Source organism: Psammomys obesus, unplaced genomic scaffold (assembly GCF_907164565.1).
Source record: "Psammomys obesus unplaced genomic scaffold, mPsaObe1.curated_primary_1811, whole genome shotgun sequence".
In the NCBI taxonomy this organism is placed as follows: domain Eukaryota; kingdom Metazoa; phylum Chordata; class Mammalia; order Rodentia; family Muridae; genus Psammomys; species Psammomys obesus.
This window is the reverse complement of record NW_026590767.1, coordinates 4,952,528-4,973,884: the sequence shown is the minus strand read 5'-3', so window position 1 is coordinate 4,973,884 and position 21,357 is coordinate 4,952,528. Positions and strand designations below refer to the sequence as shown.

Here is a 21,357-nt window from a genome sequence, read left to right as displayed (position 1 = left end):
CAAAGGTACCTAGACATGGCTTTGCAGAGACACCAGGAAGAATGTCATCTCTATGCTCACGTTCAGAGCTTGTTTTATTTGAAGCAGATAAAACTGGTCTTGGGATGACTAGGATTTCTGGGATTGTGAAAAGAAAACTGAGAGCCAGGCATGGTGGTGGTACATGCCCACAATCACAGCACTTACGAAGTAAGTAGAGAAAAGTAGAGGCAGGAGAATTGGAAGTTCAAGATCGTCCTGTGTATGGAGTTTCAAGTCAACTTGGGCTACATGAAACCCTGTCTCAAAACAAAAAAGAAAGAAAAACGAACTGTACCCAACTCAGACTTCTAGCCTGGCATATATACCAAGACAAAGGCCTGAAGAAAACACAAGGTGAAGGCAGGGGCTGGACTCCTGGTTGCAGAGGCCAGTTGGAAAGAGGGATCCAGCTCTACAATAGTCCCAGCAGGGCTCAGGTGCACATTTTTCACTAAAAGATTCCTGAGTCAGAGAACCTGGATCTTCTGCTGTCATCGTCACACACCCAGAGAGATTTGTGAGGATGCCTGGGAGTCTGTAAAGCATTGAAAACTGGGGGTTCTCCTTTGAAACATGGATTGGTCTTAAAATGCCACAGTCTGTAGAGAAGTGTAGAGGGAGAGAAGGCCACCTGCTAGCTTGGCCCATCATCATAGCTGCCCCTGCAGCTCAGGATAGGGACTCCTCTCTGTAGCAGGATGTCACCTGCTGCATGTCACCTCCAGGACAGCCCAGAGCTAGGGAATTGCTCAACCACTGCACCTGCAAAGACCAACAGCTAGGATTTTATTCTTACTGTTATTTATTTTTACTGCATCATTTGTGGAGGTTAGAGGACAACTTGTAGAAGTCAATTCTCTCCTACCACGTGGATTTCAGGGGCGGTGTTCAGGTTGTCAGACCTGTGCTGCAAAGCATTTTCCCAATTGAGCCATCCTCTGGCCTGACTGCCAGGTGCTGCACGGTCACTACTGTTAGTGCAAAGGCCACACAGTTTATTACAATCTTCAGAGAGGTGTGTGTGTGTGTGTGTGTGTGTGTGTGTGTGTGTGTGCACGCGCACGCACGCAGGCAAGCAGAGGAACATTCCAAGGACATCTCTCGATCCTTCAACTGATTCCACCCCGTGAAGTCTTCAGTTCAGTGAACACAGCAGGCAGGGCCCAATCCTGACACAATTAACAGGCACTGACTTGCCCCTTACCCTTACCAAGCAGTGTGAGTGATTGCTGCCCATGCTGGCCCATAGACAGCTGTGTGAGAATCCATCTTTGTTACTTCTGGGCTGATTTTTTGTCCCCACCTTTCCTAAGCCCTAGTGCCACTTTAGATGATTCCTTGTTACAAAACACACTGTATTGTGCTGTGTGGATTTCAGTTCCCTGCGGAAAAGCCAGTACTCCAGTTCACACTGGCAAAGCAGAACATCAAGTCTGAGTAAGGAAATGAGACGTCTCTTGAAATCCAAGAGGTGCCTGAGGGACACATGGGCGTGTGGTTCTTTGTCTTTTGGAGATAACACATTCATCCTCCTCTCTCTCCCCTCTGTACAGCAGGATCTGAGCGTCTCTCTGCCTGAGCTTGGTGATGTATGTTCAGCCCCTGGAAAGGTCCCCATTTGTCTTGGTGCAAAATATACAGCTCCCAAGGAGGGGAGTCTGGCTCGGTGTGAGAAGCAACCGTGAGCCATCACTGTGGCTGGGTTAGTGGGGACAGTCAGGTGGTCAGTGACACAAAGCCAGGTCTCACTGCTGGAACAGTCGGGTCCAGATTTCTGTCTGTGCCTGCAATGAGCAGTTCCTCCTTCCCTGGAGGGACCAGCACTGGGACTACCCCAAGGGGGCACCTGCCTGAGGACATTGCAGGTGCTAGCAAACAGCACAAGACACTGAAGTTGGACTGAAAGTGGATGGTGAACATCACCTTTATAAGAAAAGAGGCAGCAAAGAGAGCCCTCGAGTACATGGAAGTCACTCCCTGGGCGGCCATGTTAAAGCCCAGGCATTTTTAAAAATTAATTTTATTATTTTTGTGTGTATGTTTTGCCTTCATGTAGGTGTGTGCACCAAGTATGCAGCGCCCTTGGAGGCCAGAAGAGGACATCAGATCCCTTCAGAATGTATTTACAGATGGTTATGAGCTACCATGTAGGTGCTGGGAATCAAACCAAGGTCCGCTGGAAGAGGACCAGTGCTCTTACTACTAAGCCATCTTTCCAGCCCCCATTCATTGTTTTGGCCCGTTTCTATCAGATGGTTTTGGTATAGCCAAGTAACCTGTCAGTTTCCTTCCTGGCACTGCAGCCTCTCAGGGTTGTATGTTTACCAGTGTGGACAAGCCCAAAGTCCCCAGGGATAAAGGGAACGCCATTCCAGTTAGTATTCAATTGTGATGGGAAAAAAAATCAGAAGTAGCTGAGTTCACTCTGTCTCCTGTGGGGTGTCACTCTCAGCATGCGCCTCGCCACCACCCCGTTCCTGGTCTCTTGCCTTAGTTGTTCTGCTCTCCCCCAGCAGCAGGACAGCGCTGGTGTCTCCCAGACCACCCTAGTGGTTTCTAAAAGCTTTCCTGGCTTCTGACTGTGGTGTAAATATGATCCAATCAGAGCTGTCAGTAGGCTGCAGAGTTTCTCAGTGTGCCTTAAATTTTGACAGTTACCTTCAGTGGTCAAAGTGTAAATGGTTTTTTCTCTGTCAGTCACTTAAAAACTCTAAAGCACAGGCAGCTTTAGTTCTTAAGCTAGGCCTGTGGGCATCGTCTCCCACACACCACATACCTTCCAGGACTGAGACCGAGGAAAACTAATAGTGGCTCTCTTAAGTCCTCCAGTTTCAAGTAGCCCGGCAGGAGTTGGCTTCCCTGTATAGCATTTATTGGAATATCAGGTAGCAGACAGGTGAAAATGCATTTTTAATACAACCTGGTTCGAGAAGGACAGAGAGTAAGTGGACTTCCTTATGGAAGCTGAGCAGATATAATACCCATAGTACTAGTGCCCATGATATCTAAGTCTGCAGGAAGTGAGGGATGAAGAAAGTTGTGTTTGCAGCAACCTTTTATGTTCCTGTCTGCTGTTTCCTGCTTTCTCTGTGACTTCTAGGCCGCTCTGTCTTCTTTGTTCTGTTCTCCTTGTCCTACCTATTTACTGGATTCTGGACCATGTGTGTTTTGCCTTATTGAGCACTGAGTATTTTTGTCTTTCCTTAAATACACGTATTTCCTTAAATACATGTATTTAAATTCCTTAAATTCATAAATTGTGGGCTTGTGCAGGGGCTGCTTACATGGCTCCACATCTGTGCCTCTAGCGGGCTTGCTGGCTGCCTGGTGGAGGCAGGCTCTGCTCTGGAAGCTCTCTGAGCACCCCGTGTTCTCCCTCCAGTCTCACTGACTGGAGCATTGCTGCCTCATCAGGAGAGGTCTCAGGTCTTTGGCCTCTCAGGACTACATCAGCTGTGCTCTGCAAAGCCTGCTACTCCATCCAGGCCCTTACGTATACAGCCATAGGCTTTCCTTGTCAGCCCCTCAGAAACTACTGGTTCAGTGTCTCCTTGATTCTTGGCTCACAGATTTTGTTTATCGATTGCTTGTTTTATGCAAAAATGAAAAAGCATGCCAGGCACGGTGGCACATGCCTGTAATCCAGTACTAGAGAGGCAGAGGCAAGCGTATCTGAGTTCAAGGACAGCCTGGTCTATCAAGCAAGTCCAGGACAGTTAAGGCTACACAGAGAAGCCCTGTCCTGAAAAACCACTACCTGCTGCTCTAACTCAGTTGTGCAAAACCTACTTCTCTCCCTCACCCCCTCTTTTCTAGCCCCAGAAAGCCTGATGCAGGCACTGGAAGATTTAGATTACCTGGCAGCCCTGGACAATGATGGAAATCTCTCCGAGTTCGGAATCATAATGTCTGAGTTTCCTCTGGATCCACAGCTGTCAAAGTCTATCCTAGCATCCTGTGAATTTGACTGTGTAGACGAAATGCTAACCATAGCTGCTATGGTAACAGGTATTTTTAATGACACTTCTTTTATACCGTGAATCCACAGCAGGTATAGATATGCAACAGGGACAGTGGTTGGTCCATTAACTTTGCAGATGATAGTAAAGTGTTTTAATAGACTGAAAAGGGAAATTTTTTAAATTACCTTAATGCAAAAATTGAAAAGGTCATCCACAGGTTTTTGCCAAAAGGACAAACCAAAAAAAAAAAAAAAAAAAAAAAAAAAGTCACAAGACAGTGCTTCTCAAATAACTATGCTTCTCAAATAACTGTATGGTATTGTATTTCCTGCCAGCTTCATTGATACTGGCTCCTGTATTTTCATGTATTCTTTGACAGTAGCATGGACCAAATGCTGTGCCACAGTCTATGTCTGACCTACTGGGCTCCTTGACACGTTGACACCCTGCTTCCATTGGACAATGAGCAGGTTACTACCTGCTGTTGGCAAAGCAACATGCACAAAAAGGAAGAATTAATACAACTCACTCTCAGTTTCTTTGGCTTCCATGTAAATCAAGTCAGGAGTGCATTCATAGACAGGGGTCCTGTCCCTGGGCACGCTGGGCCAGGATGAAGTGTCCTCCACATTGCTGACTGTGACCTCTTGCATCTTCAAGCTCCCAGTTGCTTTTTGCACGTGCCTCATGGTGCTGAGGAAGCTGCAGTGACTTGCTGGAAAGTGTTCTTGCATCCTGAAGGTGATCACTTTACGCTCATCAATGTCTACAAGGCCTACCAAGACACAGTTCTGAACTCTGCCAATGAGCGTACGTGAACATGGTCCCCAGAAACCACCTCCCCATTCCCTCTCCCTTCCCACGTGAGGCTCAGATATTTGAACTGCTTTGCTAGCCTCCCTTCTCTGACAGTCGTACCAACCACTTGAACAGAATGGCACTGGGTTCCTAAATGCACCACAGGGCACTGTCAAGTGGCAGCATTTATTCACCAACGCAGAGGCCTAGTATGTCACAGCCTGTGCTGCGGATTTGGGAAGCTGTCTGTTTTTCTGTGTAGTCCTGGACTTGCTTTGTAGACCAGGCTGGCCTCGAACTCTTAGAGATCCACCTGCCTTTGCCTCCCTGAGTGCTGGGACTAAGGCTGTGCCGACACCGCTGGCTGAATTTGGGGAGCTTTAGTACTCTGGTCAGCTAGCTTTTAGAAGCAGCATGCCTGAAGTACAGTAACTGGGACACACAGAGTCAGAGGAGGAAGGTAAGGAGCAGACACTCCTAGTGCCCTGTGTGTACCCGAGCTGCAGTGGGTTAGCATAGTGCCACAGGAGAGGGCCCACTGCTGGGGAAGCGGGCAGCACCTCTTCCAGGGAAAGGGTTGGAACTGGATCAGCTCCCTTCCCCACAGGAAGCTCTTCTTCCCACAGAGCAGCCTCTACTTCCTTTGCTCCAGAAGATGGCGTGAACAGTATTTGAAAGGATGTGGGAAAATCTTGAGATCGGTTTGCAAGATGGTAGGATCATGTCAGGAGCAGGAAGTGTGTTTCTAAATGGACTGGAGAGAAAGAGGCTTTTGAGAACCAGGCCAGGTGATGGTGTTTGACCAAGTATGTACTCTTGCTACACTGGGTGGGACAGGTGAACAAGAGAGGGTGAATAAGGCTGTGATGTCCTTCGGGCCAACGCCACCTGCACTCTTCACGCAAGACGCAATTACAGGTGCCAAGAAAGTACCTTCAGACTGAAGTGTGGATTTAAAAGAAAGCTGCACCAAGGGTAGACAGGACTAGAGTATGATACAACGAACTACTCGGTCAGCCTGGCAGGTTCTCGTTAAATGATTATGGGATGACCAGAGGGACAGGTGCTAACAGCCCCTTTAGCTTTGGGTCAGAGAAGGAAGTACAGGCGCTAATGCAGTCTCAGGTGCCTCACCACAGCCACAAGATGGGAAATGTGCTTCTGACAGGAACACACTGTTTTCAGTATGCTGGGCTCACAGAACCTCAGCAGCTGCTACAGGTGTGGCCAGTCCCACAGCCACTGGGGAGGCTTATTTAGCCCTCCTACCCCTCACATGACCTTCGATAGAGCCCGCAGAAGGTAACATCACTTCTGAGAGGCCTTTTTGTTCTCCCTCCAGACTGTGTGGAGAAGTGGTGTCAGGATCACTTCCTCAGCTGTTCTGCTCTCAGGATGGCAGACGTCATCCGAGCAGAACTCTTGGAGATTATCAAGCGTATCGAGCTTCCCTATGCAGAGCCCGCCTTCGGCTCCAAGGAAAATAGTCTGAACATCAGGAAAGCGCTGCTCTCTGGATACTTTATGCAGGTAGGCAGGCACAGAGCTGCCCCGGCATGTGCGGCAAATGAGCTCCACAGACTTGGGAGATTCAGCTAGCACTCACTGGCTGATGGCGATGGTTTTATTGACCTTTAAGATTTGGTATTTAAGTACACTTCTTCTCAAGAGAGAATTCTGTATGTTAATTTTGTCCAAGAGGACAGAGGAAAGGAGGCACAACTCCTCTTTCCTGTTTACTAGTGATCTGATCGTCCAGCAAGCCAAAGTACTGCTGTGTCAGTTGTTTCTCTCATTTCCATAGAGCCCAATTAGGGTCCATGACACAAGTAGTTATGTCCTTCACATCAGAGTGCAACCCTGCACCCTAGGAAGCAGTCTTAATGGAGAAAAAAAAATGACATTTCAGTATAGATTTCTTCATCGTTGAGGAAAAGTAAGTTATCTACGTAAGAGGTTACAGTATGGATGAACTGGGCTGAAGATCAGGCATAAAGCATGGAGAGCATGGACAGTTCATGGCAGAGCACACAGCATGCTTTACATTTTATTTCATGACCCAAATGTTTACTTTACAGTGGCACTGCTTTAGCAGCCGCCTTAAAGTGCTGCAGCTGACACCAAAGTCATTGATCCTCATTTTCTATTATCTGAAAACAGGAGCATGGTGACAAATTTTAGTTCTACCTATTCTGTATAAACTTCTTTGGGTTTTTTTAAACTAACATGTTTGTGTATCAATTCCCTTTTTCTCTGACCTGCCTCTTAGATTGCTCGGGATGTTGACGGGTCTGGTAACTACTTAATGCTCACACATAAGCAGGTTGCTCAGCTGCATCCACTGTCAAGCTACTCCATCACCAAGAAGATGCCCGAGTGGGTCCTCTTCCATGAGTTCAGCATATCTGAGAACAACTACATCAGGGTCACCTCAGCAGTCTCTCCTCAACTGTAAGTCCAACTGAGAAGGAAGGGCATTTTAATTCACCCTTGTGGGAATAAAGCATGTACTGGATTGTTTCATTCTCATTTCCATGAGACTTAGCTGGTGCCTGTCTTTACATGGATGACACCTAAGAAGCCTGAGATTACAATTTAGGAATATTAAACACAGCATGAACTGTCATTAAGAACCATGTTAGAGAGAAGGCACCAGTGCACTGGCTGTGGAAGAGTGGACTTAGTCAGCTTTTAGGAAGAGATAAGCCACAGGGTGGAGCCGGGGGTGGGTTATGGGGTGATGCAGAGGAGCAGGGAAGATGAGGTTGAAGAGACAGGTAGTTCCAGAGGATGTATGGCTCTGTAAGCCACAAGAGTTTGGATTTATCGCTAGTGCAATGCACAATAATTGGAGTTTTAAGCAAAAGGAAGACTCTATATACTGTAAAGATCTCTGCATGGCTATTAAGTAGAGAAAAGACAGTAAGGGCAACATTGAAAATGTAGACTCAGAGATGACTCCAGAGACTGTCTAAAGGCACCTTATGATGTTTGAGGTGGCAGCTTACAAAGGTACATTCCAAGTAGAAATAAGTGACAGTTAAGAGGCAAGACTTTTCTTGTCTACCCAAAGCTCTTTCCCAATATATGCTCTGATCCCTCTCATGACGCACTGCACTTGCACTGTGTGGCCTCGTACTAGAGAAGTAACATTCGGAAGTGCAGTGAGACTGACTGCTCTGATACCACAGCCTGCAGGACTACAGAGGTAGAACAAGGTACTGGGTCTTCAAACAAAACACCAGGTCCACACGTGTTCTCCAGGGCTGGGGCCCACCTGCCTGCCATTCCCCAGCTCTCATATTGTTGTTTGCTTTATGTGAACAGATTCATGGAGCTAGTGCCACAGTACTATTTCAGTAACCTGCCTCCTAGTGAAAGCAAGGACATCCTCCAGCAAGCCTCAGGCCACCTGCCCACCACAGCTATGAAGGAGGACCAGGACGAGTGTGAGAAGTGCCCTGACACTACCGAGCAGAGATGCACGATCCAGTGACCTCCCCACCACCGAGTGCAATACGGACACCAAAGGGAGGCTGGGCTGGCAGTGGGCTACGGAGCCAGCAAAGTCCTGGATATTAACATTTCAGATATGATTTTAAAATAAAAAAATAGTTTTTATTAAGTTCTTAAAATCACTATTCCATGTTTTTCTTATTGGAAGTTTTTAACAAATCACAATTTGACCAAAATTAAAAAAAAAAAAAAAAACACTTTTGTAAATGTGTCACAGACACATGGAACAGAGCCCTACTTTTTGTAGAGGACTTGAATCTGAATAAAATAATGAGTTTTTCAGTATCTCTCCGATGGGTTTCTCGGTAATTAGACATAAACAAGTCCGTCACTGTCCGGGGGAAATGGCCTAGACAGATAGATGGTCTTTCAGCTTTTCCATGATGTCATTCATCTTGTCATCTGGAATTAACATCACAGTTCGCAAGGGCTTCATCGGAGCATCATCAAAGGACCATCTGCCTCCAAGGCAAGTGTCGCTCTGCCCCTGCACCGAGTAACTGAACTTCAGGATTGCCTTCTACAGCAGAAGGGGAGACAAGAAGGCACAGGTAGATGACTCAAAGGCAGAGCTCATTTAACCCAAAATAAAGAACACCATCTGGCATGTGCAAATACCAGTAACAGCGAAGGAAGGAAAACAATAAAATGAGCTCAAATGGACACTTCAGGAAGAAACCATGAAACACCAAACAAATGTCAACTCAGAAGGACCATAAGCTAAGATGTGCCACTTCCAAGGCAGGAGCAGGCAGCCAGGTGATAGAGGTGACAGTGTTCTAATTCTAAAGTCACTTTCATGGTCTCCCTTGATTGTTGAGAATACCGTGACAGATAAGTGAAACTGAGAACAGTCCTCACAGGCTGATCGTCACATGCCTGTCAGCTTCCTTTTTGGGGACACTGTGTAAACACGGTGTTTGCATAGCCAAACCATATTAAAAACCCCACATACATCTCCTTAAAATGGTCTCCATTGGTACAGAGGGGACCACCACCAGCGAATGAGCGAGCTCTCAGGATTCTCTTGTCTCTGCTGGGGTTACAGGCAAATGCCACCGTGTCCCGCTTGTGGGTGTCAGGGATTCCAACCCAGGTCCTCAGGCGTGCATACTGCTGATTCTCTCCCTAGCCCTATTTTTGCTATTTATTTCTTGTAAAACAAAGGCAGAGCTGAATCTCTACTGCTGCAGTCAGTGGAGATGGTTCAAAGGGTGAATAACCTAGCCTTGCAAGTCTGACCACCCACAATTCTGAACCCTAGAATCTACCTCAACCGGGTGCCAGGGTGCACTGTAACCTCAACACCTCTGTGCTGACAGGCCTGTAAGCACAGCAGCTGCAATCAGAGACCCTGCCTCAACAAGGTAGAAGATGACCCCCACAAGCATGCCACGGTACCTGCATATGCACACACACAAATATATACATTTTTAAAAATTGTGTTATCCAATTCAGAAAAATGTTACTCCCAAGAGATTAAATTTCAAGATTTTGGAAGAGGGCAGTGTGAGAAAGAATTCACAGTATGAGCCACCAATATAGATGATGCTAGAGATAGATCCACCAGTAATCCAGACCTAAGGGCACAGAGCAGCTGGGATCACCTTCACTCACCCATATCTGCAGGTGGGAAACTTCTTAGAACTCAAAACATGCAAATGTGGCTTGAACATCACACTGTAAGCATGCTCTAAGTGCCTAACTGGTCCCAGGCAGTACCCACTTGACGCCCACCACCTACACACAGTGTAATCGGAAGCGTTTGTGTGTGCAGGGTGTGCCAGAGAGTGTGTTAGCCGTCAGCCAAAGATCACGAGAAAACGGGGTGAACTAAAGGACATAGGCATAAATCAAGAGGATATCTTTTAGAGGTTTTTTGTTTGTTTTGTTTTAAGTTTCTTGAGACAGGATTTCTCTGTGTAGCCCTGGCTGTCCTGGAACTCATTCTGTAGATCAGACTGGCCTTGAACTCAAGAGTGCCTAAGGATGTCTTATTAAAAAAACAAACAAACAAACAAAAAAAAAAAAAAAAACAAAAAACTGCTGACAGTTAACAGAGAGATGAAGCAGGACATCCTTACCTCATAGAAGAACTCTTCCTCTGCATTTATGAACATCAGCGCTTCCTCCGGAAGGCCATCCCGCCTTTTTCTGGAACTGGATTTTCCTGCTTCCACAAATGTCTTACTAATCAGCAGGTAGTAGAAGCACTTCCCGCATGGCTTGTTGGCTCTCTGCGCCTCAGCCAGTTCTTTCCTAAAAGGCATCCACACAAACACTGGATTACATCTATCTGGAGCCCAGAGAAAAGCAAGGCAGCACCCTCTCTGGGCTCTGCTGCTCACAGGCTGGGCATTTTTGTTTATGCCACTGGCCATACTCGAGAGTGTGATGACACTAGTTTTTGCTGTAAGCGGTGAAGAATCTGAGTTTAGAAAGACACATACCCATTAACAGATGATCTCACATTCCCTCAAAATCACTGTTTTGTGCAAATTAAAAACAAAACAAAACAAAAAACCCTGCATTTTTTAAAACAACGTTTAAGCGTTTAAATTCAAAGGCACACAGGCAGAGCGGATGGCACCAGAGCATGCATGGGACCTCACAATTCCACTAGTCTGGGACTGATTGGCACACTGCAGAAACTGCATAGATATAGATAACCTAAGTTCTAGAATGGCAGAGAAATTTTTTTCCTTCCAAAATCAACAAGCTGCCTCTAAACAAAGCTAATAAATTCAAAACAGTCCATGTCAGCTCCAACACAAACTCAGCAGAAAGCAGATTGCCCCATGCAAACAAGTATGTAAGAGCCCCAGCTGCTTAAGAGAAAACAAAGAGACATAAAAGCCATTTGGGACACAGGAGCAGTGAGCTGCAGCTGATGGTGCAGGTGGAGAAAGGGGCACGTAGACAGAGAAGGTGCTATCGGCAGGAAATCACATCCCAGCTAGGACGCCCTTTCTACACTTTAACCCTGTGCCTCAAAGCATTGGTGATATGGTCCTTCATTCACTTAATTTTCTAAATCTTGTAGTTCTATGTTTAAATGTTTTTTGAACTTAAAATTCTTGTATTAACAACAGGAGACCGAGAAGTAGAGACAGTATTAGATTAGGTATGTCATTCCAGTAATCAAACAGAGTTTAAGAATTTGACTCTGAGCTGGGTGTGGTACGACACGCCTGTAATCCCATTGCTCTGGGAGGCAGAGGCAGGGGGATCTCTGTGAGTTTGAGTCCAGCCTGGTCTACAGAGTGAGTCCAGGACAACTAATGCTACACAGAGAAACCCGAAAAGCCAAAAAAAGAATTTAACTCTGGTTTTGTTAGTATTTTTCAACATTTTGTTCAAATTAGACAACTGTGAATGTGGAAACTCGGTCAAATGTAAAAAGTCTTGAAAATTCATCAACTTCTCTACCATCTGAATCTTTTGAAAATACTAAAATTACTGCCATCGGTAATCAAAACTGTTCAAGGGGCCAAGTGCTAGAAATGAATGAACTCATTCACTATTTCACTCCCCTCACTCTGAACTTGCTGCAAACGGAACAGCCCACAAATTCCACATGAGGTACGTTTTGGAATCTCCTTGGGCAAAAAATGACGGTTTGAAGGCACTTCCCAGAGCTGCTTACTGAAGCTGCTGGTGCATCGGCAGGGCGATCTGTGGAGGGACGTTGATGAATCTTTCGCTTAGCAGAAAGCCCACAGGCTTGCTGGTGTCATTCAAGAGCTTGTCCAGCTGTTCAACCATGCTCTTCTCACAGGAGCTTAGAACCAGCTCTTTAATTTGCTCAGCACACTGAGTCCCCTAGAAAGTAAAGAGGAAGGCTTGTTGTTTTTTGCCTCGAGAGGAGGGGTTTCCTCCTGTTGCCTTTAAACCCTGGTGTTTCTTTAGTATTGACTGCTGAAAAATTCCCCCAAAGTAACTACACCTAATTACCACACCATGATTGGTGGTAAGTCAAGTGTATAATTAACACTGACACACTGGAACAGCAGTCCTACTCCGTCTGACAAAAACAGTTGGAGATGAACAGGACAGTTCCTTTGAAAACTGAAGACTGACTGTGGCCTGCACTTGATTCTCAGAGAATAAACAGCAGGCATAGTTTTGATTAGAACTCATTACTGAGTCAACAGACAAATGACGAAACACAAGTGCACCTTAAGGGCCTGCCCTCAGCTTTGGAAGCTGCTTAACAAAAGCCTGTGTATCCAGTTACTGGGAGCAGAGACCAGCTGCAGAGGCCCTGCAAACAGATCCTGTGTCAGTGCCACAGTCAACACTGTGCCACCAGGAGTGATCAGCTTTAAGCTGGATACAAATCACTCCTACAAAACAGGTCCACACTGAAAAGGAACAGAGAAAGAGCATGTACCAGGCAGTCACCATCAGTCTGACACAGAAGATTCCATCTTGACCTAGATTCCAGGCTTCAAATGTCACCCAGAGAAACTAACCTTTCTTTCAGTTAAGTTTAAAAGGCTTATAAAGCCAAAGATCTCATCTTCATCCACTTCGTCATCGCTGTCTTCTGAAGCATCTGTTTGCTGTTTTAAAAGGAAAATACTTCAATTTTACAGTATTTGGTTGGGAAGAAGTAAGACACCAATTTTTCACTTTTCAAAAACAAAGCTTGTTTTCCTGCTGTCAACTCCCAAAGCACATGTCCTGAGTGTCATGTGGTGGCGTTCACAGCATTTTTCCTCCAGACCAATCTGCTCCTCTTCTACATTCTGGATGACCTCATCCTGCTCTGCCTTTCTTTATATAAGAATCTTTGGATTTTCTTTTTGTTCTGTTTTTGAGACAGGGCCTCATTGTATACTTTTGGCTGGCCTGGAACTCCCTATGTAGACCAGGCCTGTTAATCATCTATAGCGACAGTCAAAACTACACAGAGAAACCCTTTCTTGAAAGACCAAAAAAAAAAGAAAGAAGAATTATGTATAGCTGGGTGTGGTGGCCCTTTTAATCCTAGGCAGACAGAACACGATGAAGTCCAGGCCAGCCAGAGCTATATGTGGGAGTCTGTCTCAAAAAAAGATTCTTAACAGGTTTTCTTTAACCAGGATCTCTATATATTATTAAATCCAGATAAGGTAGATATTCATAAACTGAAACATTCTGGGTTTTAAGTGACTTGGCTGAGACAGCCCTTTCTTCTTTTTCTGGGAGCCTCTAACACTGAATCACCTAAAATTCACATTCCCACAATGAAATTCTTGACCATTTAACTGAACCCAGTTTACGTAGCATGGCAGAGGGGAAGAGCAAACAGCAAGGAACAGCAATGATGAGCCAACCCGAACTCCCTAGCTCTATTCTGTTCCTCTACTAGGAGACTACAGCCCTAGGCAGTTCCTTCCACATACTGCCTGTGTACTTGTCCCAGCACAAACTCTTTTCCCACTGCATCCTAGCCCTCAGCCTGGCACACAGCAAGTACTCAGGAATCCATGTTAAATGAGTAAGATGAAACGAACCTGCCACTTCCACACCAGAGGACAGCAGGGATCCAGCATGACCTTGAACCTGTTCTAATGGAAAGGCACTTACAAATACAGCCGCCTACAGCAGCACTGCTTGTTGGGTCTTGTCTACAGCCTTTGGCAGGGATGTTGAGGTCTTTTTGTTGTTGTTTGGTTTAGTTTTTTTCAAGACAGGGTTTCTTTGTGCAGCCCTGGCTGTGCTGAAACTCACTCTGTAGACTAGGCTGGCCTCAAACTCAAGGGATCCACCTGCCTCTGCCACCCAGGTGCTGGGATTAAAGGCGCGGGTCACCACTGCCCTGTAGAGAAATTTTAATTCAGAACATGGCTGCTCTGTCACGAGATTACACCTAAAGACCTGCTAGGTCTGTGTGAGCCAGCTGGAATACAAACATGCCTTTAATTTAGGAGACAGAGGCAAGCAGATCCAAGTTTAAGGCCAGCCTGATATATAACAAGTTTCAGGTAAAGAAAAAGCTTAGGTCCAGGTGTGGTAGTACAAGCCTAATCCCAAACAATGAAGGTAAAGTTAGTATATAGAAGGAAGTACCCATGTTTGAAAGAGATGTTTAATTGAGTGGCAGAAAAAGCAACAAATCAGAGAAAGATCTGACAGGAGAAGGGGAGAGGGAAAGGAAAAGAGGAAGGGGGAGAGAGAAGGAGAGAGAGAGGCAAAGAAAGAGGGGAAGAGAGAGGTAGGGAGAGAGAGGCAGTTTTACTGGGAGAGTTTTACAGAAAGGTTGAATATGAGAACAAGCTAGGCACAGGTGAAGACAGAACAAGCCAGAGGATGAGAAGGAGCCAGAAGATCAGAAAAGACTGGAGTTAGTCTGAGGCCAAGCAGAGCAATTTCGGGCTGAGAAAGAAGCCAAACTGAATAAGTCAGCTGGGAGAGGCGTCTGAGCCAGAACAGCTGAGTTGAACCAGCCAGGCAGAGCTCAGAAAGAGCTAAAAAGGATGAGCTGACTCAGCACTAAGTCTCAGAGGCTGAAAACATTTTAGGCCTAGAGTAGAGTGTAGGGAGGCTAGAAGCTTCCAGTACTAGGCCTAGGTTAGCAGATGGAGGCAGTAAGCCTGGGAAACAATTACATCAGGCAAATAAAAGTTCCTTTTACATTGCCCAACTGGCAAGGATGTTTTAAGTTCAACAAAACTATACGACACAAATGGCGAGTAACAACCAGCCCTGGTCTTCCATCATCTACTTCTGACAATTTTCCTGTACTTGAGACGATCTGGCAAGTATGCCAAGACCCATGCGATAATGTCGCCACTCCAAGCCTTCTTGGCTCACAAAACATAGAGCAGAAACTGTGACAAATCTGACCTCTGTCCAAATGGCAGGTCCACAAGCCAAACAGATGTTTGCTTTTCTAGGCTGTGGGGTTGTTTGTAAAACAACAACAGGAAACCAGAAGAACCCCAAGCAACAAGTAGCAGAGCTGGGTCCAAACTGGGTCCTCATTTTCTTGGGCTCTATAACTCTACTAGACAATGCCTTCCTTAGTTACTCCTTTCTTGCTTTTATGAAAGCATGTACTGCTTTTCCCCTTCCCACTGCAGTCATTCCTATACGTTCCTCTAAGGTTTCTGCCACTTATTCTGCTCAGGCAAACACAGTTGGCATTAGTAGGGCTCTGTCTTCCGCCCTCCCTTGTTGATCCCAATCACATCTGATTTCAGTGACTGACATCTGAAAACTCAAGGCTCCAGCTGCTGCTTGGCAGCCAGGCACCCCAAACTTGAAAGTGCACAAACCCATGATGCGTTCATCCTCTCAACCTAGCTTCTCTGTCTGCTAACCTCACCACTCTAGCAGAAACTTGGCAGTCATCCTTGAATGTTTTCTCTCTCACTCAGGGCCCAGTACACTAAACCATATCACATTTCACCTCCGAAATATCTTCTAAATCAGCCATCTTCGTATCCCTGGACCACTGCAGTAACCTCTGGGCAGTCCTCCCTAGTACCTCCTTTCAGTGGGCACTAAATAGGACAAAGAATCCAATGGTGTCAATCACCACTTACCTTAATCACACTCCCGATGTGGTTCTGCTGAATCAGGAGATTTGTTAGTTCTGCAGTGTTCACAGGAGCTTTTAGGAAAAGCTTAAAGGAGAAAAGGAAATACTTTAAGACCAAAGCACAACTTCTAATAACACTTTGATTCCATTATTCAAGCAAAAGCAATGAAATGTAATGACCTGATCAAGATGGCTGTGAAAAGACAAAGCCAGTGGTGTTTAGCAAACAGGTACAGGAAGGAGAAAAACAAGCCTATTGAGGTAAAGGCAAAGTACAGGCAGCAACGAGGCCTTCACAGCACCAGGAGGAGCGGTTATGTGACTGGTATATAAGGACCAAGGCTCTGCTTCTGAACTGCTGATGCCAATGCCATGTGAGGCTGGCCTCGGGCCCTTATTGCCCTGCCTTCCCTGCCAAGGTGGACAGCATCCCCTATGAAGTATATGCCAAAACTTTTCCTCCCTTAAAAAAATTGTTTTTGATTTTTACTCCACCAAATTCAGATGTGAATTATAAGAGTCTAGTATCTCAGGCAGTGACCACATAAAAAGGAGGGCATTCCAGGACACAGAGAACTTAAACACTGTAATGGGGGGAGGGAGGATGGGATAAGGAGAAGAGACACAATTAGCCATTCACCCCGGAAAAGGAGAGATTCCTTCAGCAAAGTGCAGAGACAACCGTGGGAATTTGGAAAAGACCATACCTGCTGCAGTAATTTCTTAATTCCGTCATAATCATTGTCTGAGATGGAATAAGCTTCAAATTCAATATTCACTTCCTGTAAATCATATGTGAAACAGGTTATCACAGACAGATTTGAAGATGATGCAGGCAGCATATCCATTTTGCAAATTTTTCTTTTGCCTCAGTTTCCATTCTTTTAGGTCTGTTCTCTATTACTTATCTGCAGAAAATGTCTCAGGGGTTTGCAGTTGAGAAAAACATGAACTGTTAGTCTAATGTGGTGGTACAAACCAGCAACTCTGCAGACAGAGGAAGGAAGATCAATAATTTGAGACCAGCCTGGGATACATAACAAGATGTTATTTCATAAAAGGGAAGGGCGAGAGGGGAATGTTGCTTCAAAACAGGCAAACCTAAAGCCAGGATGGTTCTAGAGGCCTGCAAATACTAACTCAGAGGTTGCTAGGAGGGGTGCAAAAACACCTCACTTTTGAGGTCATCCTGTTCATCACAGGGAGACTCTTTCTCAAAGGAAAAAAAAAAAAAAAAAAAAAAAGTAAATACTGCCAAAATACCTGTACAGATTACAAAGGCTATTCATACCATTTCCTCATGTGATGCAAAAGCCTGGAGGAACAAAACATGGTGACCTGGTTTAAATACAAACACAGTCTCACCCAGCTAAAACTGTCAGGCAGCCTCAAAGGAGAAATAATTATTTACCTGGCTTCAGGCAGCCTCAAAGGAGAAATAATTATTTACCTGGCTTCAAAAAGCTTGTGTAAAGGAAAAGATCACATGAAGTCCCCACAACTGCCTAGAGTTTAATTTACCCTTCCATGTGATGATATACTTTATTCACTTAGCAAATATTTACTAAGTAACAGCAGGTACCAAGCACTTGGGAGGAAATAGTGAAGCCATGCCTGGTGACACAGGCCTGACTCACTGAGGCAGGAAGGTAAAGCTGGGTTACAACCAATGACATAGCATGACTCCGTCTCTAAATAAATAGATATGAACAACTCTGCTCTTGTGGAGCAGACACAGGAGAGACAGAAAAGAAGTCTAAAGTTGCAACTGTAATGTGTATAGTTGGGAGATGGTGGCACATGCCTTTAATACCAGCACTTAGAAGGAAAAGGCATGCAGATCTCTGTGAGTTCAAGACCAGCCTACAGGTCTACAGAGCCAAGACAGCCAAGGCTACACAAAGAAATCCTGTTTTGAAAAACCAAAAAAGGTACAACTATATGTACCATTAAAAAGGATGAGGAGAGGCTGGAGAGAGAATGTGCAGCAGGTAAAGGCACTTATTGACAAGCCTGACTATCTGAGTTCAATTCCCTGGACTGAGATGGTGGAAAAAAGACTTGATTGCTGCAAATTATCTTCTGATTTCCATGTGGCAAATGAGCACACATGGGATAGTGGACACAGAGAGAACCAACTCCCACAGTTGCCCTCTGACATCTGTATATATGGCCATGGCACATACACATACAAATAAGTAAATATAACTGAAAAATATACATATATTTAAAAAGATAAACTGTTGCTGCTTAAAACTAGGAAAACAGAGAGTCAAAAGCTTTCTCTTAAAAAGTGACATAAACAACAGGTAAAGAGTTTTCCTGGGATGGGAAACAGTAATACAGGCCCCCAAGGGAAGAGAAATTATGGTGAGTCCAAGAGACTGCAAGAAGGCACATGCTCCTAAGTCCCCTAACTGCTTTGGTAAGCCAACTTGGGAAGGTAAAGGTCAGCTACCTCATGTTGTCCTTTAAATTAGGCACTGCAGGACCTGAACTATGGCATCTTTATTCCTGGTACACCATTTTGTTTTTGGAAAAAAAACAAAAAACAAAAAACTGAGGTTGATTCTGATCTTCCAAAATAATTTTCATGGGTTTTTACATCAAAAATGAACTGTGGGTGAATAAATGTATCAGAAAATTAAAGACTTCCTCAATTAGATAAAGGGACAAGCACTCACTAAAGATTTCAGAAAGGAGACTTACCCTCAACACTAAGAATTTCCTATGTCAGGATGGAGGGCTGGATGGCTCAGCAACTAAGAGCACTGGTTGCTCTTTCAGAGGACTCAGGGTCAATTCTCAGCACCTAAACAGAGGCTTACAACCATATATACTCGAGCCCCAGAGGATGCCTTCTTATGGCCTCTGTGGACACAACATGCACAGAGTACATGCGTATGTAGGCAAACACACACACACACACAAATGTAAAGGCATATGAGTGGTAAAATCTGCTATGGTCTAGTGAGAAAGCCTTTGCCTAGCCTTAATATCATACTCCTATTCTAAAACTACTGTCAAATAGCATACACACAAGCTGATGGATGCCACCCACACACAAACCTTGTTCCTTTTTTCCTCCACATAACAACTATACACACACACACACACACACACACACACACATGCACACACCTTGTTCCTTTTTTCCTCCATGTAACAACTATATATACACATTTCCCTAAACTTGTTGTATGGTCTCACTTGTAAAATAGTGATATTTCCTAAGTCCATGGTGCTAACATGAGAATTAAATAAGTTAACACAAAATGGACAGAGCTTGGGAGTATATTCAGTATTATTATTATTATGACTGTCAATTTCTGTAGGGTAAATTCTTAAAAGTTCCCGAGTCAGGAATTATATGCACTTTAAATTTTAATAAATGCTGTCAAATTACCCTCCAAAGAAATCACACATATTTATATTCCCCCCAACAGGGTATGTAGGTGCTTATATTGCTACAATATTATCAATGATGGCATTCTTTCTGTTGCTGTGATAAACACCACAGAAAAAGCAACTCAGGAAGGAAAGGGTTTCTTTCATCTCACACTTCCTGGTATGTTCCTCACTGAGGAAAGTCTGGACAGGAGTTCAAGGCAGGAACTAAGGCAGAGAACACTGTTTACTGGCTTGTTTTCTTATACTACTCAGGACCAGGAGAGGCACAGCTCTCTGTGCCTGACTGATGGGCCTGACTCTCCTCCATCAATCATTAATTAAGCAAAGGCCCACAGACAAGCCCACAGGCCAATGTGATAGAGGCAAGCCCTCATCTGAGGTTCCTTCCCTCTTCCCACAGTTGGTGATTATAGTACACAGTTTAGTCACTGGCAGTCTGTTAGATTTTCCATGTTAATAAAAGAAGCACTGGCTTCTAGAACCCTGAGGTAGCAAAATAGCTAGTAAACCTTTTTGAGCTGGTGTTCAAAGCAATGACCTGGAACGGAAGGCATGTTAGATATCCACACCATGGTCTCATTCCCAGTGCTGCACCTCAACCAGTAGACACCCCTTGCATGCTCACTCTGACTCTAGCTTACTCTAATGACCATTTCCACCCCCTCTCTCTTGCTTGCTCTGAGCCAGCCATCCTGAAAGGAAATCCCACTAGAAGCCACCGGAGCATTTAAAGAGAGAGAGTAGAACAGGCCAACCAGATCTCTCTGGCAGTTAAATGGAATACAGGTGGTTAAGGAACCAGAATGGAAAGGCAAGACAATGAAAAGCCACTATAGGGAGCCGAGAGTGAGGCTCAGTGGTGAAGTGCTTGCCTAGCAAGCATAGTGTCCTGGGTTTGATTACCAGCACTGTAAAGACAATAAAGTTGCATCTGATTATGATTTCATAGTGGTTATCCCAGCCTTAGCTTTCCCTTTAAAAAAAAAAAGGGATAAAAAAATTTATAGTAACCAGGCAAGAGATGATGGAGGTACAGATTAGAATAGCTGCAGGATCAATGATAAGATGTGCCTGGATACTAAAGAAAAGCTAATGTACTGATGTACTGATGGAGTGAGAAAGGAGGAGTAATTAAAAGTCAACACCCAAGTCTGGGGTTTGAACTGGTGAAGTAGGTAACTGTTACAGAAATGGGGGACAAACTACAAAAGGATTGCTTTGGACAGTCAGTCTGAAGTGCCTACTGAGACAGCAATTGTCTTGAACAATCACTCAAGCCTAATCATTCACCAAGAAAGAAGTGCTTAATCCAACCCACCGTGGACTAGGTAGTAAGTCTGAACAATCCTAGTACTCAGGAGGCAGAGGCAGGTAGATCACTGAGTTCGAGGCCAGCCTGGTCTACAGAGCGAGTTCCGGGACAGCCAGGTCTACACAGAGAAATCCTGTCTCGAAAAACAAAAACAAAAACAAACAAATCCGAAGAAAGGACGTCAGTTCTGTGAGGCCATAAAACCAGTTTGACCAGGGTGGCTTCCCCAGGGAGGCGGTAAATACGGTCTAGCGGAGATGTACTTAAAGAAGGAGAAAGGCATTTGAAAAATTTACATTAGGGCAGAACAGGCTGCCTTTAACAAACTCCAGAAGGCCGGAGTTTGCACGCGTACGCAGAAAACGGAAAGCTGCGGTTGGCGGGCTTCTGGGGTGGGAATAACGAAGACGGGAAGGGCTTCAGGTAGAAATGTGTAGAAAAGCCTGCGGTGGCAAACTGCGTCCGGTTCAGCTCCTGAACCACAACTTCTATCACTTTACCACAGCTTCGGCTGCCTGAAAGTTTTTTTTAACCTCTCAGACTTACACCAAAAGTATGGTCGCGTGTGCCTCACCTCGTCCACGACCTCGTCATCTTCATCCTCTTCTTCGTCACTGTCTTCATCGTCTTCTTCCTCATCCTCGACCTCATCCTCTTCCTCCTCCTCGCGCTGAGCCTGTGCTCCCAGCGGCCGCTGGACCCCGTTTCCCACGGCCCGCTTCTTAGCCTTGGAGGCCATGCTGCCAGCCCCACTGCGCCTGCGCGAGTCCCGCCCCTGCCCTTCCGGATTCTCCTAGGACTAGAAG

General features: G+C 45.2%; 2 protein-coding genes across 3 annotated transcripts in view; one reads left to right on the top strand and one right to left on the bottom strand.

Moving 5' to 3' along the window:
- Positions 1–8,416, top strand: part of Dhx32 (DEAH-box helicase 32 (putative)) — a 58,606-nt gene extending 50,190 nt beyond the window's left edge. For both annotated transcript variants that reach the window (XM_055608933.1, XM_055608932.1), the window contains exons 8-12: positions 3,838–4,029; positions 4,644–4,793; positions 6,124–6,311; positions 7,051–7,232; positions 8,109–8,416. In XM_055608933.1, coding sequence (XP_055464908.1) covers positions 3,838–4,029; positions 4,644–4,793; positions 6,124–6,311; positions 7,051–7,232; positions 8,109–8,277 — 881 coding nt within the window. In that variant the 3' untranslated portion in view covers positions 8,278–8,416. The remainder of the gene's footprint in view (positions 1–3,837; positions 4,030–4,643; positions 4,794–6,123; positions 6,312–7,050; positions 7,233–8,108) is intronic.
- Positions 8,417–8,488: 72 nt separating this feature from the next.
- Positions 8,489–21,337, bottom strand: Bccip (BRCA2 and CDKN1A interacting protein). The gene is made up of 7 exons (XM_055608935.1): positions 21,126–21,337; positions 16,536–16,610; positions 15,833–15,913; positions 12,773–12,862; positions 11,944–12,119; positions 10,382–10,556; positions 8,489–8,817 (listed from the first exon to the last, which is right to left on the bottom strand). The coding sequence occupies exons 1-7, from the start codon at positions 21,288–21,290 to the stop codon at positions 8,647–8,649; spliced, it is 933 nt and encodes a 310-aa protein (XP_055464910.1). The 5' UTR covers positions 21,291–21,337; the 3' UTR covers positions 8,489–8,646.
- Positions 21,338–21,357: the final 20 nt, after the last annotated feature.